General features: G+C 45.4%; 1 protein-coding gene across 24 annotated transcripts in view; it reads left to right on the forward strand.

Annotated features, from left to right (window-relative positions):
- Positions 1–17,315, forward strand: part of FBRSL1 (fibrosin like 1) — a 417,340-nt gene that overhangs the window by 388,354 nt on the left and 11,671 nt on the right. For 11 of the 24 annotated variants that reach the window (XM_031592753.2, XM_031592760.2, XM_031592757.2 and 8 more), the window contains 7 exons: positions 3,450–3,846; positions 5,346–5,599; positions 9,823–10,058; positions 12,092–12,142; positions 13,057–13,152; positions 16,440–16,511; positions 17,088–17,126. In XM_031592753.2, the coding sequence (XP_031448613.1) occupies positions 3,450–3,846; positions 5,346–5,599; positions 9,823–10,058; positions 12,092–12,142; positions 13,057–13,152; positions 16,440–16,511; positions 17,088–17,126 (1,145 nt within the window). Of the gene's footprint in view, positions 1–3,449; positions 3,847–5,345; positions 5,600–9,570; positions 10,059–12,091; positions 12,143–13,056; positions 13,153–16,439; positions 16,512–17,087; positions 17,127–17,315 lie in introns of all 24 variants that reach the window. The other 13 variants (XM_090152701.1, XM_031592758.2, XM_031592754.2 and 10 more) reach the window with 13 other exon arrangements.

Consider the following 17,315-nt stretch of genomic DNA (forward strand, 5'->3'; position numbering starts at 1 on the left):
AAATTGCCATTGGTAAAGATGTCATTGATGGATGTAGGAGAGGAATTTCTTTCTCACATCGCCCCATCACCATTGCTGTTTGAATACAATGCAGGAGACTGCAGAAAGACATCTGAATGACTCCACTTTCTTTTCTTCGAGAGACAAAGGAAAGGCGCACAGGCAAGATTAGATTTTTTCCAATCACGTTGTACGTGTGTTGACAGTCCCCTTTCAGCAACAACCGGCAGCTTGCAGAGAGCGAGAGGCAGGGCTGGCAATGCCGTTGCCCTAAGTACTGTTTGTATAACACAATAACTGCTTATTGGAGTCCTCAAAGCAGCCTTTACATGTTTAATCCCTTGCACTTGAGCTACTCTTAATCAGCTTGAAAGCAAATTCCTGTAACAGAAGGGTTTAATTTGTGTGGGGGGCTTTCTGTATAGTATCTAGCCTGCAATGCGCTGCAGTTATGTGCAGGCAAGCGTGTCACCCTGTGCTGCCCTGGGGATGGGCAGCATACATTTATCCCAGTGACATTTCTTATTGGGCCCGTGCTGATGGTTCTCAAGGTTCACTCAGTTCCTCCCATAACATCCTTTTTGCAGCACGTTCAGCCGTAATTGAATTTAGGCTTCAGCTTAATGCTGCACATCTCCAGCAGCAGTACCTAAAGCTCTCTGTGCTTTTAAAAGTGTTTGGAAGTTTTCATCTTTGCCACATTAAGTTGGGATGGGATGTAGCACAAGACTCAGGGAGGCTGGATTTTTGCAGCGCTACAAAGGACAACTGAGTTGATGAAGAAGACAGGAATGCCTCATCTCAGGCTTGTTTGGTTTTCTTGTTGGAGCAGCTTCGCTCCTTCCTTCCCTGTCTCTGGCACCAGGTCATCATTCATCCCGGTAAAATCATATTCCACTGACTGCTCATTTAAGAAAACCTCTCAATGGAAGAAATCCAAAGTGTTTGGTTAGAAAATAAACAAAGTTGGCATGCTGAAAAGGGGTAGCGCTCTGCATAGTGGAGAATGGCAGATGTGATCCGGCCTTCCCGTAGCATGGTTGAAGCATGAATCATTGCAAATGTCAGATTTCCTGTGAAGGGATGAGCTGAACTGACACGCGCTCGGGTTTAATTAAGGTTGAATTATTAGAGCTGACTGTCAAGTCTTAGGCAAATTGGCTCATCCTGTTATCATTAAACATGAAAATTACTCTAGGACTTCGTTAAAATAAACACGTTTTTGTCTCTAGAACTTCATGGTGCGGTCTGGTGGGGCCATGCTTTTGTCAGGGAGGTTGTGCTGCATCTCTGCAGAAGGGACTAGGTTGGGAGCTGTGGTACAGAACGCTAAGAGAACCTCTGTGAAACCTGGCCCAGCATCAGGGAGCTTGGGCATGGGAGTGCCCAAAAGTACCCACCTGGGTATTCTTTCATTGGGTGTTCGGTTGTTCTGGGGCATGGAACACAAAAGCAAGTTGGCAGCAGGAATGAGGCACATACCCCTGTCACTAACTGATACAACCAGGCTGGTGGGCCCATTCAGCCAGTGAGATTTTGCTTTGAGAAAATTGCAAGTGAGAACTAATGCTGAAACCGTGGGGAATCAATACCTAAAGCTGGTCAAACAGCTGCTTTTAATGCGGGACTTTATTGATTCGTTTTGGATCTAATTGACTTTTTACTCAGCTAACTTTTGTGGTGCCGCTGTGTTTTGAATATAGACCATTAGTTTGCATTGCCTGTAATTACAGGATATGAAGTTTAACTCTGTAGGAGGAGGACTACCGGATGCAAAGATCTAATAGGCTCTCAGGAAACCTATGGTCAGAGATGAAACCCAATTGCTTTTAATGTGTAGCTCCTGAAAAACAGTGGGATCTGCAGCTGTGAGTACACTCGCTCTAAAATGCAGCATGTGGACCCGTGGCTTAATTAGACAATGACAATTTTTCAGTTGTCAATAATAAAATCTGAGGAAAATTGACAAACGTAGGTGGCATTACCAAAAATATTGGCAAATGAAAGCAAAGAGTATTTGATTTTAGAAAGCAATTTCCCTAAATAAAACAGAGTACCTGTGATGCACAAACTGTCCCTTTGTCTGACGGCAGCACCGAAGGGGCCAAAGCCATGGCAGCACAGTCCTGCTCCAAGCAGGCTGCGTAGCAGACCATGTGTGCTGCCAGAATTAGCTCCCTGTGTGTGCTGTGCTATTTCCACACCTCCTACAACAGGAACTGGCTCCGGCCTTTGATGAGACAGGAACATTTCAAAGGTGGAATTTGTTGGCGAGGGTGTTGGGAGCGTGTTAAGGAACGTAGGTAGCATCTCCTGGGTGTCTGCAAGCCAGCTAAATGCAACTCCAACACCTTCTGGTGAGTAATGACAGCGTGCGCCCTACCTGTCCAGACAGGTGAAACACACGAATAACTCTCATTCTGTAAGCTTTTCTTGTGATGGTGTGTATGTGTGCCCTCAAGGACAAAAGGATTCTATTGAAAAGGATTCCTGTGGGAGCTGAATCTCAGTCATGTTGGTCCTTTTGGTTCTCTTTGGCCGTTTGAATACTGTTGGGTCTGAAATCTCCGTTCTTTTCTCCCTTTCCCCATTTCCTTTCCATCCTTTTAATCTGTTCCACTGCATTTCTAGTTTAATTTGGAGAAAAGAAAATACTTGTCGTTATAGAACCAGTAATTCCAAATGGAATTCCCACCGCAGGTGCATTCAGCAAGGTCACAGCATTGCTTATAGCTTTGGTGTACAGATAAGTGCAGTGGTGAGGACAAGTTGGACTACTTGTCGGAGGCTATATGTGCTTACTGCAGTTCTGGCTGAATTTTTCCACCCTTCTCTGATCTATTCTTCCATACAAGTGTGTGGCCAAGGAACAGCAGTGTAACAGCTTCACAACAAAGATGTCGCATCCCTTGCTACGCTCAAATATCCAGAGAAGCCTCCTCCCCAGGGGCCAGGTGGGCTTGTCATTGGTGATTGGTGCTTGGGTCATGGTGCCTTGTGGCTGGGTTGAGCCTCAATGCAATGTAGATTACCTTGAAAGACCACTGAGAAAGTGAAGTACCTTCATGATCGGACTTGTGTTCATGAGTTTATTATCGGCCTTAAATCTGACATTGAGCAGGAAATCCTGCAGCAGTAACTTGAGACATGTTCACACTCCTACTGTACGTAACCTTGGGACTCTGTAGAAGTCACCAAGCTATATGTTCTTTGTAGTATGGATTCGTTTACTGTCTTCTACACACATGCCAAGGAATACTGGCTAACCAGTCAAGGACAGGAAAGGACGGGCTCGCAAACACATCCATCCTGCAGCAGCTCTGCTCCCACGGTGCTCCCACAAGCTGAGACGTGTCTCGGTTTTTTTCAGACATATGTTCTACCCTGCCACGAGACAACCGCAGACCTCTCAAGTGTGTGCCTTTTGTTTTTTCTTGTTGCTCTGTAAGGTCCCACCTTGAATGACAAGCCAGAAGCGAAAGCAGCCAATGTCCCAAAGGTGTCTGGGCTAGAGCGGAGCCGGGAGCTGAGCACCGACGTGCCCTTCACCCTGCCTATCCCCAGCCCCCAGCCAGTAGCTGCCGTTGTGACTTCTACTTCCTCAGCGCCCACGTCGAGCGCCAGAGCGAGCCCGCTGTTGAAGAAGGAGCCCGTGATTTCAGCACCAGCACCACCAAGGCTCACGCCACAGCCGCAGCCTCGGCCTCAGTCACAACCTCAACCTCGGCCGCAGTCGCAGCCTCAGCTGATACCTGAGCTTCGGTCCCAGCCTCCGAGTCACATCCCTCCGCCTCTCAACTACCAAGTGCATCACCAGGTGGCCCACAACGGACTCAATAATATCAGGTAGGAGAAAGGGATGCGTCACCTCTGTGATAATGCCAGGGTCGAGCTTGTTTCAGATGGGAGAGAATTGCTGGGACTGGAGCCAAGAGTGCTCTTCCTGTCTGGGTAACATGCTCCATGGTTTGGATATGGCGTTTTCCAGCTGCACTGGCTGGGTTGTCCAGCATGGTAGATAGCTGCATGTGAAGCATGGTGATAAACTCTCCCTTTCTGGGAGGAAGGCATGTGGAACTGAGGGGTAAAGATCTTTTAGGTCTGGTTTCTAGTGGAATTTTGCACTGGTCTGTCTGAGCCAGCCAGTATTTGCCTCAGGATTGTAGTTTGAATTTGCACTCCCTTATTTTGTATTCAGAAAGACTCCTGTCAAAGTGGGTGGGTGTTCACACTTACCACTATTTTGTTGGTTCACCAACATCCAGAGAAGGGTAACCCTATCAGAAAATGTTGTGCTCTGTAGAACAGGATTCTCGTGTAGGCTGACAAATTTGCTTCAATCCGACATGCTCAGATCTCACAGGAGGCTTAGCTTTGCTGTTTAAATTGCTTCCATCCAATAAGTAAGAAGGATGAAAATGGTAAGGAAAAAGAGTTTCTAGAGAGGAGAGTTTATCCAGTCAAGTGGAACCTGTATGGCACTTTGGCTGGTACACAAAACATGCCTTGCCTCCCAGACCAGAGCTAGACTAGTTATACAAGATTTAAAAACTGTTTTTAAACATTGTATTTGGCTGCACAAGGGTCAGTATATAACAGAGAGCTGCTGTTAAGTTTATATTTCATTGAATCCTGCATACTTAGGGTTTGTTTTTGTTGAACTCTGTAAATGCTGCCTTGATATAAATGATTAATATTATTTCAAAGTCTTCAAGAGATCTCAGAAATGTGAAACTGCAACAGATATTGCTATTGTGGGAATTACAGTAAAGAACTGCAGTGATAATTCCTTTCAGCCCACAAAATTCAGATCACTCGCAGCAGAGTAATAATAAGAAAAAAAGATTTAAAATACTGATTTATTGTGAGGATAATATATTAACATGGTGTGTGTTTGCTTGAGTATAGCTGCACAGTAAGAACAGCAGATAAAACTTGGTGCCCAAATCGCACAGCTCTGTACACCCAGGGTAACAGAAGAAGGAATCGGAAAAGTTGCATTGTTCGATCACAAGGACACACTGACCACTGCAGGTTCATCAGAGGCCAAATAAAGGTGCAAAATCCAGCAGTGTCAGTGTCTCATAAATAGTTTTGAGGGTTGTAATCTGCTCAAGCACCAGAGGAAATGCTGCTCTGGAGAGTAAAAGCTTCACTGATATTTGTTACTCTCTCTGATGTAAAAAAAAAAACAACAACCAAATGTAAGTCTGGGGAGATCAGTGTTGTGTGTATGGTTATATTGTTTCAGGTAGTGTATTGCTGGTGCTGTTTCAGTGTCATCGTAACACATTTTCTCTCTGTTTCTCTCTTCCCTTTCTGCCCCTGTCTTTTTCTCTCTGCAGCCGGAGCAGCAGTGCTAGCAGTGCAACGAGCATCAGCATCCCGAAACACCTTCCTCTCTCTCCCCAGATTCCTCCGCACCATTCCTCCGGCCCAGCCCTGCCCCTCTCCATCTCTAATCTTGCTACCTCGCACTTCTCTCTCAGATCGCAGACCCAACACCAGCACCATCCGGCCATGTTTGCCACCCCACCCACGCTGCCACCTCCACCAGCGTTACCTACCAACAGCCTCGTGATACCAGGTCACCCTGCAGGTAGGTTCCCTTCTTCTTCCAGGGCTGATCTGCCATGCATGCACTGGAGGGTGTTGAGAGATGGGCTGGCTGGTGGGCAGCTAAATAAAGTGACACAGACGCCTCTGCGGGCAGTGCGTGCTGGAACTGTTAAGAGTGCTCATTAAACAGGTAGGAGACCTGGACAGGCTTTACCACTAGAGAGACTGTAGAGACAGCACTTCAGTTTCCTGTAACTCTTCAAAATGATTTTTTATCCTAAAAAATCTCCTTTTCAGGGCATGAGTTATCCATCCTGGTATTCCACAGTCACCACTTACGAGTTTTTGTACATTGGCAGAGGATTTCCATTTAGTTTGCTGTTCTCTCTTTTCCCTCCCCCAATCTCTAATGAGAACTACTGCTGCTAGAACTGACTCAAAAAAAAAATACTTTTTTCTAGTCAGTCCATTGGGATGACACATGGAAAACCCCCACACTCATGCCCTGCTCTGATCCTGCAACAAGCAGTGCATCCTGCCAGCAGAGCAGCATCCTGCAGCAGCACCAGCTCTCTGTGTGTCCATAGAGGCTTGGCCTTTCTGTGTGAGGCAGAGACAGCTTAGCTGTCAACCTCTGCTGTTCAACACTTGCTATCTTTGCATCCTTTTAAAATGTTTTCTTTGTTCACCACACCCCAGTTCCATTGTCAGACCTGCCCTAAATGCCCTCTTTATAGCTTATCCATTAGCCTACAGCTGTCCCTAGAAGAGACCCTGGCAGCAGGAGACTTCCCTGTAACTTTCACTTGCTGGGGCCTCCTTTTGATCTGGTATTTGACTCTACAGCTAACTCAGCAGGGATTAAACAGGACAAGCATTTTGCAGGAAAATGCATCCTATGAAGCCAGTTAAAGAAAAAAAGGGCAGATTTGCTGCTGAAAATTCTGATGGTTTTGCATCCCCTTGTTTTTCCTTCCAGGAACTAAATAATGTGTCGTTATTTAGAACTGCTTCCTTAAATGAGGGAGAAATTTGAGTTGGTCCAAAGTGAGCTCTCAGAACAGTGAAAAGCAAGAGTGCTGTGGGTTCATAGCCAGGAGCGGGACCACATAGGCCAAAGCTGCTGGCTTTCACAGGCCCTGGCACAATCTAGAATTTCAACTACTTGGCTGGGAAGATGTTGGCAGCACTGTGGGAGACCTATTCATTGCTTCCCCTGTTTAAGGCAAAGAACTGCTGTGATGGAGACATTGAAAGGGTTGCAAAAGGAAATAGCAATGTGCTCGCTAAAAGCATGATACTGCAGTCACTGAAAGCAAGTATGTTTTCACCATTAACTTCAGGAGGTGCAAGATCAAGTGACCTATTCACATTCAGCAGCTTGCCAGGAAATGGTAACAGTCTTGTTCCTACTAAAAGGATTTCTGCAATTGAAGCTGGAGAGGCCTAAGTTAGTGGAGGGAAAGGTCTGAGTGTCTAACCCTGCAGACAATGAAATGCTTCTTGTCTGCACTGTATGAAATGCCTGCAAACTGGCACATCATGAAATCAATACAGAAAGCTGCATATCCAGGAGCTTCTGTTGTCATTCACATAAAACTTTCTTAAAAGCAAGTGATGTTGTTGAGTAGCCTAGAGAGGTAGGGGCCAACTACCACTTGCAGCATGGTCCTTGCTGTGCTATTTGAGTGTATGTTTGCTCACAGTAAATGCACCAGCTTAGAAAAGCCTATAAGAGAGCATGGAGCTTTCAAGTCTCCTGTTACTGTCTTTTTATTTCCCCTGCTTTGGAGAAAAAAAGTGTTCTTCCTTAAAAGTTACTTTGGCACACTTGTCATTCTTAGCAAGAAGACCAAATCACTAAGTTCTTGCATTCACTGATGGTAAAAGTTCAGATCTCAGAATAGAAGAACGCGCTTCTGGTGGCACTTCTTCCTCTGGAAATCTATAGCTTATGCAAGTAACGTAGGAGCAGCCATCATGTGGGCCTCCTTTCAGAGGCCTCAGGAGTGGCTCCAGTGTATTACACAGAGGAAACACCAGTCTTTGTCTCTTCTCTGCTGAATGAGGGTATCCAGCAGCATCAGCAGAATTGACCCTTTGCTTCCATGCCCAGCTCATGTGTGCACACTTAACAGTAGTGTTTGAGCATTCCAGAGTGTGCTCCTAGCTGTGTTCTACACAGCCAGGCCCATGGGGCAAGGCATCGCAGGCAGGCCCAAGAACTGAGTTCTGACTTAGCATTGCTCAGAGCGCCTCATGGAGCTGGGTTACTACTTGGCAGTCCCATCTTTACTGTGGAGCAGCCATTCCTCCCAGTGCTGTGCTGCTTCTCCAAACATCTGTGGGCCTCTTCTTGTCCCAGCACAGGCCAAAACCGTGGGGAGGGATAGTGAGCTGGAGCCAGCTACAAATCTATCAGTCTGACTTCAAGTCTCTTTAAAGAAACTGAGTATCAGAACACTTAGAACTGCCAACTTGCTTTTATGTCTCCCTCAAGAAAAACAGAAAGTGGATTATCTTGATGCTAACAGAAGGATTCCAGTTCTTTAAGTTGTGCCAGATTTAAATGCATAAACACAACACACATATGAAATTATATTCATATTCTCTAATGACACTAGGTTTTGGTCCTAAGTGCTCTCACCTTTTTTGGAGTAGAGCCCATTACAGACTCATTTGGTCCAGTGCCTTAGTCTTCAGCATCACAAGTACTTTCTGCTCTCCGTTTCTGTCCATGTGTAAATATTATTAATACAGAATGTAGCAATGCACGGTACCTGCTCTTAGCAGCACATTATTACTCAAAAGCAAATAAATTAGGCATCCAAAATACGCTTTCAAAAGTGGCTTTCAATGGAGTGTACACTTCCATGTGTCAGTAGAGACCTTGAAATCCTAGATCAGAGTGCCTCTTTTTGAAGAGCTTAATGATGTCAATTCGGAAAATGGTTTAGACACTTCTAGTGGTACTCTAAAATATTGAAGTGAAAGAAGTGCCTGTGGCATATGCAATAATAAGCACATGTATTCTTTTGCCCCTTTATACCCAGTGCTGCCATTCAGACGGGGTCTGACCGTGAGAAAGGAGGGTCAGTGTAAGTTCAGTCACAAGAAGTCAGTCAGGAATGGGTGCCCATCACCCACAGCTCGTGGCACAGGTTGTGCACAGCTCACAGAGCGCCTGGCGTGCTGGATGCCGGCTGGCACCTGTCTGAAGCTGTTAGGCAAGATCACAGATGGATTTAATTGACACCAGCAGACATTTCTGGGCAAGCGGACATTTGTTCTTATTCTCCTCAGTCATTTCTGAAGGACTGGTGCCTTCCGTTACCCTGAAGTACAGTCAGGGCCGGTGTGATGTGGTTCTTCCAGAGGGCAGTACTGAGGACAGGCCCCCTGTGGGGCGGAGCGCTGTGTTCCAGCAGTCACTGCAGCTTCCATGAGCTCCTGTGCCAGCTCAGCCTTTCTCCTCTTCCCGCCAATTCCTCCTTATTTTCTACTGGGAGAAAAACTTGGAGGCAAGGGCAAAACATTGCAACATGCAGCCTGTTAGAAACTGAGGAAGTTTACTCCTTAGTATTTAGGGTCTCAGTAAAAAAGACCATTTGCAAAGAGGGCCTCAGGTAGTGGGATGGGTGTTCCTGGTTGCCGTGTGCAGGGGGAGGTTGTCCTGCAGGGAAGCAGCCGTCACAGCCAGCAGTTGGCAGCCGGCCGAGTGCATCGGCACCGCACTGCCTGCTAGCCCCGCTCAACGGTCTGTCCTTTAACTCCACGCATGTCAAAATGTAAGTGATGCTTAGGGCTGCCGTCCACTCAGTGCAGTTGTACGCCCCTGGATGGTGACAGCTGGCAGGAAGCAGGTCGGTTCCCAGCCAGCGCAGGGGAAGGGCCGAGGTGGGTCTGAGCGGCCCCGGGGTGGGCAGCGGGGGGGACGCGGGCGGCTGCTTGATGAGCCCCGAGATGATGTTTTCTGCTGTGATGACTCATGGTGTTCTCTCTTGTCTTTAGATACCAGCCTGTTGATATCATTCAACCAACCAATCATGTATTGCCAGCCTCATTCGGGGATTCTGATTGGTACTTTGTCACAGGCATCTCTCTTACCTCCACCAATGAGTCCTCACGTAGAAAACCACCACAGCATGACCTGCAGAAACAGGGAATGCCAGGTGAATATTGACTCTTTCTCCTCCATCTTTGTGGTACTCACAGGCCCACGGGCCTCTGTGTCTTTTTTTTTTCTCTCTCTCTCTCCTCTAGATCACGAACTGCTCAGGCAAGAGCTGAACAACCGGTTTTTGGTTCAGAGTTCGGACCGGGCCGCTGCCTCACTTGGCCCGGTGCCGCTGCTGAGAGCGGAGTTTCACCAGCACCAACACACGCATCAGCACCAACACACCCACCAGCACACATTCACTCCTTTTCCATCCAGCTTGCCCCAGACGCCGCTCATGCCGCCCTCTGCACCTCCCATGGTGCGTACCCCAGCCCAAAATGTGAGGATAAGTAGAGCATCTCTGGTCAAAAAGCCTAACCCACTCTTGTCAAAAAGGAAACAAGTTCCCCTTCCTTTCAGCCAGGCGTGCTGCCCCCGCCCCTCCCGCGAGGCCCCAAGACAGGCCCAGCATTCCCCAGGGACCCCATCCCAAGCCCCAGGTGCCCCTGGCTGCTGCCCGTGAGAAGCCTGGAGCCCCTGCACCTCCTCTTCCTGCTGTCCCCCTGGGTACTTCACTTCCCCCTTCCCCCACACGAAGTTGGTGGCTGCCATTACAGGGCACGTCCCCAACGCCCACCACAGCTCACCGTCTCTTCTGTTCGATGCAAGTGTTGTCCCTCTTCCTCCCTATCCCCAAATCTGTATCGGTTTTGGCATTTTTATTTGGTCACCTCAACAAGCACTAAGTGGTGCATGGCTGGTTCTTGTGGCAGAAATCCTTTTGGCCACCTAATAAGCCTCAGCCTTTTTGCACTGAAGTGGCACAATGAGGCTTTGCTGCAGCTGTTATAAAATTGTTAGCGATCCGCCACAAATGGGTTTTGTCAGTGCTTTAAAACACACTCTCCCTCCATTTCTGGCAATTACTTTGTTAGGTTGAAAGAACAAGATTCAGCTTTTTTCCCTCTCAGTTTCACACTGTGTCTAAAAGGTGGAAGCAGCCATCATCTGCTAAGGCGAGCAAAAATGAGGACTAACAGCAAAAGCAGCATTTGGAAAGAACTACCATGAACTGAACATAATGTTTCTCACTTTTCTCTCCCACTGTTGATTGCCTGATGACATTCTTGGGTTGTAATCTGCTTAGCAGCAAGACAATTAAAGTAATATCCTCCACTCAGAAAGCAGCCCCAGGTGTTTGCTCAGTCTACTTGTGTGTAAACACCTTCCCCCGTTTTCTTGATCTGTGTCAAACAATCTCAGAACTTTTCTCAGAAATCTCCTGTGTTATTTAAGAATGCTGATACCTGATCCTGCCACAGCTCACTGCCCTCCCACCCATGTCCCACTGATGTCAGCCTTCATAGCAAAAACAGCTTGCAAAGCTCTTTTGTTATATTTCACTCACATCTTCTTATATTGCACTAGATCAGCTCTGCTAATCCCAACACCAGAGAAGAGTGTTGAAATTTACAGCTGCATGTGTTTGGTAATTTTTGGTATTTACTCTGGAGGGGACATGACTCCAGTAATAACTGTAATTAATGAAATTACGAATCTACTCTCCTGCACGTAGAGGAGTGCAAAACAGCAGCTGACTTGTAAAATAAGCAGCTTTTCATGGGGTCCTACAGTTCCTTTCCCTGCCTCCTTCCCCACTCCCTCCTCCCCAGCAGAATGTACATATTGTTCTAAAGTGTAATGTGTATATGCTTTGCTTTTGCTTCCACGGTGGTACAGGACTAATGGTCATAAAAATAAATACAGGGCACAGACTGCACACGTGGAGGTGTTAAAACCCCATGCTGGAAAGGCAGAGGTTAACAATCAGCTTTTCTCCGGGGAGCTCTCTCTTCTAAAGAGGAGGGGAAAAAAAGATATTTGTGCATCTAAAGCCATTAAACCCTTTTCCAAACAATTTTGACACTTGGAGAATCGCAGAAATCGGTTGCCCCATGGTAGAGATGATGGTCTAATGGAACCCATTCCCCTCCATCTAGTCGGTGGCCTGGTGCACTGCTCCAGGGATAGGTCCCAGGGCTGGACCTGGAGCAGAACTCCCCCTGCCTTTCGCTGTGATACCAGGGCTGTTCTCTTCATAGTGAAGGAACACAACACATAGTGCCTCCCGGCTGGATTCCACATGGGGACTTGGCAGCACCCAGTGCACACTGGGGCTAGTGCCTGTCCATCCCCGTTAGCTCTGGGAAATCTGTCGGCTCCCTGATGAGCGACTATGGAAAAATCAGTCTGTTCTGCTCTGTTAAGTGTTGTTCAGATTGGCCATGATGATTTGTCTGTGTTGAAATCCTGATGTGTCCACTACTGCCAAAAAGAAACTCACCTGTTTTCCTTTCTGTTTTTTCTTTCCAGTTTGACAAGTACGCTCCCAAATTAGACAACCCTTACTTTCGACATTCCAACGTGAGTGCTTATGTTTCTAGGTGGTGTCTTTGTTAACGGTTCTGCTTGCTCTTCTGCTTGTTTTTGATTGATCAGTAGTGTTTTGATTCATTCATTCCTAAGCTCTTTTTCCGTCTTGATTTATTTTTTAAGGTACACAATTTTTTATTTTTTTTTTAATCTTTGTCTACTGCATTTTTGCTGCTGTGGCTCTGTATTGCTGTGCCTGGTGTGGCAGGGAATGCGCAGGGGTTGCTGAATCGGTGGTCATTGCAGTGTCTTTGCAGCTGGTGCTTCTCACAGTGCAGCAGCCCGTTGTGCATGGCTCTTTCACAAGATTTTGCTCAGGTCACAGGAGTAAGTCAGACCGTGGTTTCTTCCTGGTGCTCCCCACTGCTCCAAAGCACAAAAATGTTATGTTTTAGGACTTAAAAAACTGCTGTACGTGCTCAGGAGAGACCTAAGCAAAACTTAACCCAGCCCACACAACCGCAAGGCAGTGTGCATGTTGCCTGTGGTTAGTGTGCAATAGAGCATCTTGTGGTTCTTTTTTTGCTTTGAAAATGAAAGCAGATCATATTTCCAAACAGGATCAATTTGTTTTCTCCTCCAGAAAACCACAAAGTTAACCAAAAATGAACATAGAAGCCAAATTATTCCAGTTCCTCCAAGAATGGTGAATGCTCTGTGCTTCCTGCAATAGTTCCTCAAATTTTAAAGACAGACACGTTCAGCACTATTGAGAAAAATCATCAGATGATCACATTTTCCAAGTTTTGGCTTTGCTCTTAAAAATTTTGAAAGCAAATTTAGTTTGTATATTCACTGTGGCACTTGTTCGACACTTTACTATTTTTGTATGTGCCAGGCCTGGCACCTACCTCCACTGCTGTTCAAGTTGTCCTGTGACATAAGCATCTCTTTTTCTTTTGTAGTTCTTTCCAACCTATCCTCCAGCAATGCCTGGAATGCCACCCATGCTTCCACATTCAGGTCCCTTTGGGTCACTTCAGGGAGCATTTCAACCGAAGGTACAGACTTCTTCTTTGAAGGCTTTGTTCTTTTGCTGGGAGAGAAATTGTATTCAGAGTTGTGTCCCTGGTGATTTTGTAGCACATGACTGAACTAGCAGAAGTGCAACACAGGGTTGGAAACAATCACCCCGCAGGTCAATGAGCATCCTCTACACAAAACACTTGAGCAGAAGTTTTCTCTTGGCTCTACAGGTTGTTCCTCGGAAAAGGATGTAGTGGTTCACTTGGGAGGTCAGTTGAACCTGGAGGAGAAGAATGCAGGCAAATGCATTTTTTGATTGACGTATCTACAGCTGATATTAGACCGACGAGTCTCAAATCATTTTATAAATTTAACAGACTGAGATTGCAAAAGACAGACTGTGTTTATTCCCAGAAAGAAGGAAAAATTGACTGTACAAGTGTGAGAACAATAGGAAGAGACAGCTAGAAATGGGTAGAGCAGTGTGAAGGATCTGAGTTCTTATTCCCAGCTCCAGTGCTGTCCGACCTTGGGCAAGTTGCTTGAATCTTCTGTTCCTCAGCTTCCTCATCCATAACGTTATCTTTTAGTGGGTTTATAAGGGTCGATTAATGCCTGCAGCCTTCTTGGAGATAATGTTTGAAAGGTGCACTGCACATGTAACATATCATTGCAGCTGGCACTGACTGGCATTTTGAGGTATTGCCGTGATAACCACCATTTTCAATGAATTCTGTGGTGTGCACTGGTTTTTTTTCTCCCATACTTGGTCTTTTTATTATCTAAAGTGTTAAATCCCTCCAACCGAGAAATGTGAATATAGCATTGGTTTGAAAATAGAGCATCTATTCCATTTGTAAGGTGCCATGCGTTTATCTTCCTTGCATGCTGTGATTTTAGAGATTTCTTATCTTGAACTGCATCTCCATATAGCCCTGCTGCTGTCTTAGAGGAGTTTAAGAACTAGCACTGTAGCCAGTGCTCTTCTGGTAGCATTTGGAAGGTCATTTCTGTAGCCATGTAGGATGGTGCAGTGTGCTTTTCTCACTGATGTCAGTGGAGGTCAGTAACCAGCCACTGCAAGTAAGGTCTCTTGCAGCCTTCCCAGTTAATTTCATTTTATTGTTAGAACCTCAGGTATTTTCTCAGTGCCCACCTAATCTTTTAAATTATTTTTTTTCCTGGATAAATTGCAAATAGCAGAGCCTCTAAAATGACTTTGTTCGATAACAGTGCTGTACGTAAGGACTGCGGAGCTGGGAGAGTAGCAGTTACATCTTAGCAGAGGGAGCAAGAGGGAAAGGACGTAGGTATCCCTGGGCAAGATTGTTGCTGTTCTTGCATGGAAGCCAGTGGTTCCCTATGGACCCCAAGTTGTCGAGATCTGAACTTTATTTCCCAAGAAAAGCCGCACAAATAATGTGGAAATGACAATTTTTTTCTCGCATGAAAAGAGAGTTGAGTTTTGCCATAAGGCTGCTGTTAATGAGGAGCTTCTGCTGCACAGACAGCATGCTCTTCTGGCTTCCACCTTCACTGCAGAGTTTTATAGATACCATCTTACTGTGAAATGCCAGTAGATCACAGAGAAGCAATTGTAGAAGGAAGAAGCGAGCACAGACCCTTTACATTTTTAAACAGAGCCATATTATATGCAGATTTAATTCATTTTAATGATAGATAAAAAGAATATTTACTCGTTTGAGTTTAAACAGCTCAGGGTCACACTCTGGTGTGATGGTTAATCACTAACAGCACTTGATGTCTGGACAGTGCTGCATTTGCTTACAATCTAACATCTCAAAAAAAAAAAAAAATGTTGAGAAATGGATCTGCCACTTTGGCATGTTATTTTCCAGTTTTGTAAAGGAGACAGAGTTGAACTGCTCAGCAAAGCCACTCAAGTCTGTTGCATTGTTACTGCATCATTTTTCCTTGCTCTCCCTCGTAAGCTGTTTGACCAAAGCCTTCTTAACCACTACAGAGCTGATGACTTGGTTTTGGCATGCTGAATCCTGCACTCCTTGGTTTCCAAAGCAGAGGTCTTGGTTTTGTTTTTCCCCTTCCCATGTCAGTTGCCTACAGCTGTGTGTGTAAATCCACTGCACATAAATCTAGGCTGACGGTAAACTTCTCAGTGAGTTTCCCAAAGGCATTTCTCACAAGCTAAGAACTTGAAAAGGTCAGAAGTATACAGTGTGCTTTGCTGGAGGAAGCTTTCACATCTTTCTCCAGGGGACAAAGGGACAGGATGACACCATGCTATTAACGTGTTGTGATCTTAAAACTCTTGCCTGTATGATAGCTGTAACTTATTTGCCACCTTACATATACCTCAGCTGTCAGACTGGCCCTGGGAGCTCAGCTCTGCCTGGGGAGCTTGATGACTTACCTCCACACACAAAGAATTCTATTTTTAATGAATCTGGAAGTTATGTAGCCCTAGATAAATGGAAACCTTCCACACCCATAAATTTATTTGTTCCTAGCACAGTTGAAACCTACCATAATTTGACCTATAGTGTGAGTCAGATAATTGCTCAGGGAATGAGGTTTAACCCCTTTGCACTCAGCTGTGCGGAGGCACCAGGTGCAGTTGATCTGGGAGTGGGAGATGGATGAATTCCAGAGAAGGCAAATGAGTTCTAGGGGATCGACTAGGACAGGGCAACAGGTGGGAGCCAGAGGAGGAGGAGGAACAGGGATTCATTCAATGAGGTGTTTAATTCTTGCTGGAAAATAACGGGATAAACAATGCAAAGCTATAAAAGACCCACAAGCACCTTCTAAGGTTTCTCATTTTGCCTTGTCAAAGCAAATAGATGGGCTGTTGCCTTTGTAACCATTGTATCCTCTCACCCTGGATGGAAAGAGGCCACGGCCCAATAGTTGGAATGCAGGACTAGAATGCTTGAATTGTTCTCTTCCTGACTGTGGTACTGGCTGCTGCCTGAAACACTGAGGGAATCAATCCACCTCTCATTTCCTCTCCTATTGGCTGTCTGTTCTGTCTAAAGAATAAGCTTCTGGGGGCAGGGACTGTCTCTTCCCATCCACTTGCGTACTGCCTAGCACAGTGGGGTTGGTATTTCAACTGGGGCTTAGGGGTGCTGCTGTAATTCTGCTGCTAAATAATTGATGACACAGTGATTAAATGCTGTTGGCTGTCAGTAAGAGATAACATTTAGCACTAATGTAGCGATATGCGTGTTTGAAGCACAGTACAAACATGGAATAATAAATGCTGTTCACGTCTAATAGAGATGTTAAATGAGCTGTTGATATGCCACACTTTTATTCACTCTCTCTTCTTGTCTTTCAGACTTCAAACCCTATCGACGTAGCAGGTAGACCAGGCACAGTCCACCATACGCTGCTGCAGAAGACTCCAGGGGTAGGCAACACTATATCACCTTCCTTTGAGCTTCTCTGGATTTACAGTAAACAGAGTGATTGCTCATTAAATAAAGAGAGAGTGAGCAGCTGACAACTAAATTTGCCTTTCAAGACTCTGAAAGTGCAGTCCAGACTGAATTTTCTTTTATTGATGAGACAACTGTAGCCTCTACCAGTCATGAATGCAAAGAGATGTATTGACTTTTTTAAACAAAGTCAGAGGGAAATGAGGCAGGAAACTTCTTCAAGGACTTTCCCCAAAGCATCATTTGGAGAGTAGTTTTATGCATTCCGTTTCAGAGCAATTATAAGGTTCAGAGAAGCATGAGTACTGTTCATTTACTGGTATGAAGCTGCACTGTTTATCATAAAATTCTGTTGAGTCTGCTGCAAGGAATGAAAGAGAAATTTTAAGCCTGCTTTAAGCCCTTTAGTTTTCCCTTGTCACAGGGGACTTCTCTGGAACACTGCTTTCTGAATGCTTCTACTTATTCAGAGGAAGGAAGTTCCCCACCTTTCTGTATACTTACTAGTTTTAGTATGACTGATTGTTTTCTTTCTGCTTTTTCCATAGGTGTCAGACCCGTACAGGCCACCAGTAAGAGTAAGTAAGGTTTGTGGGGGATTTTATATATATTATGTGCATGTGTCTTTGACATTTAACATGTCCAGTAGAAAAATTCAAGCTCATCCTTTATTTAAAACAAAATGTCATTGTTGGCTCTTAGCTACTTCTAATTAATAACTTACAGGTTGAATCCCATCCATGTTTTGCGTCCATTTTTGTACATTAATAGTTCAC

Source organism: Phasianus colchicus, chromosome 18 (genome assembly GCF_987193195.1).
Source record: "Phasianus colchicus chromosome 18, bPhaCol1.hap1.1, whole genome shotgun sequence".
NCBI lineage: Eukaryota > Metazoa > Chordata > Aves > Galliformes > Phasianidae > Phasianus > Phasianus colchicus.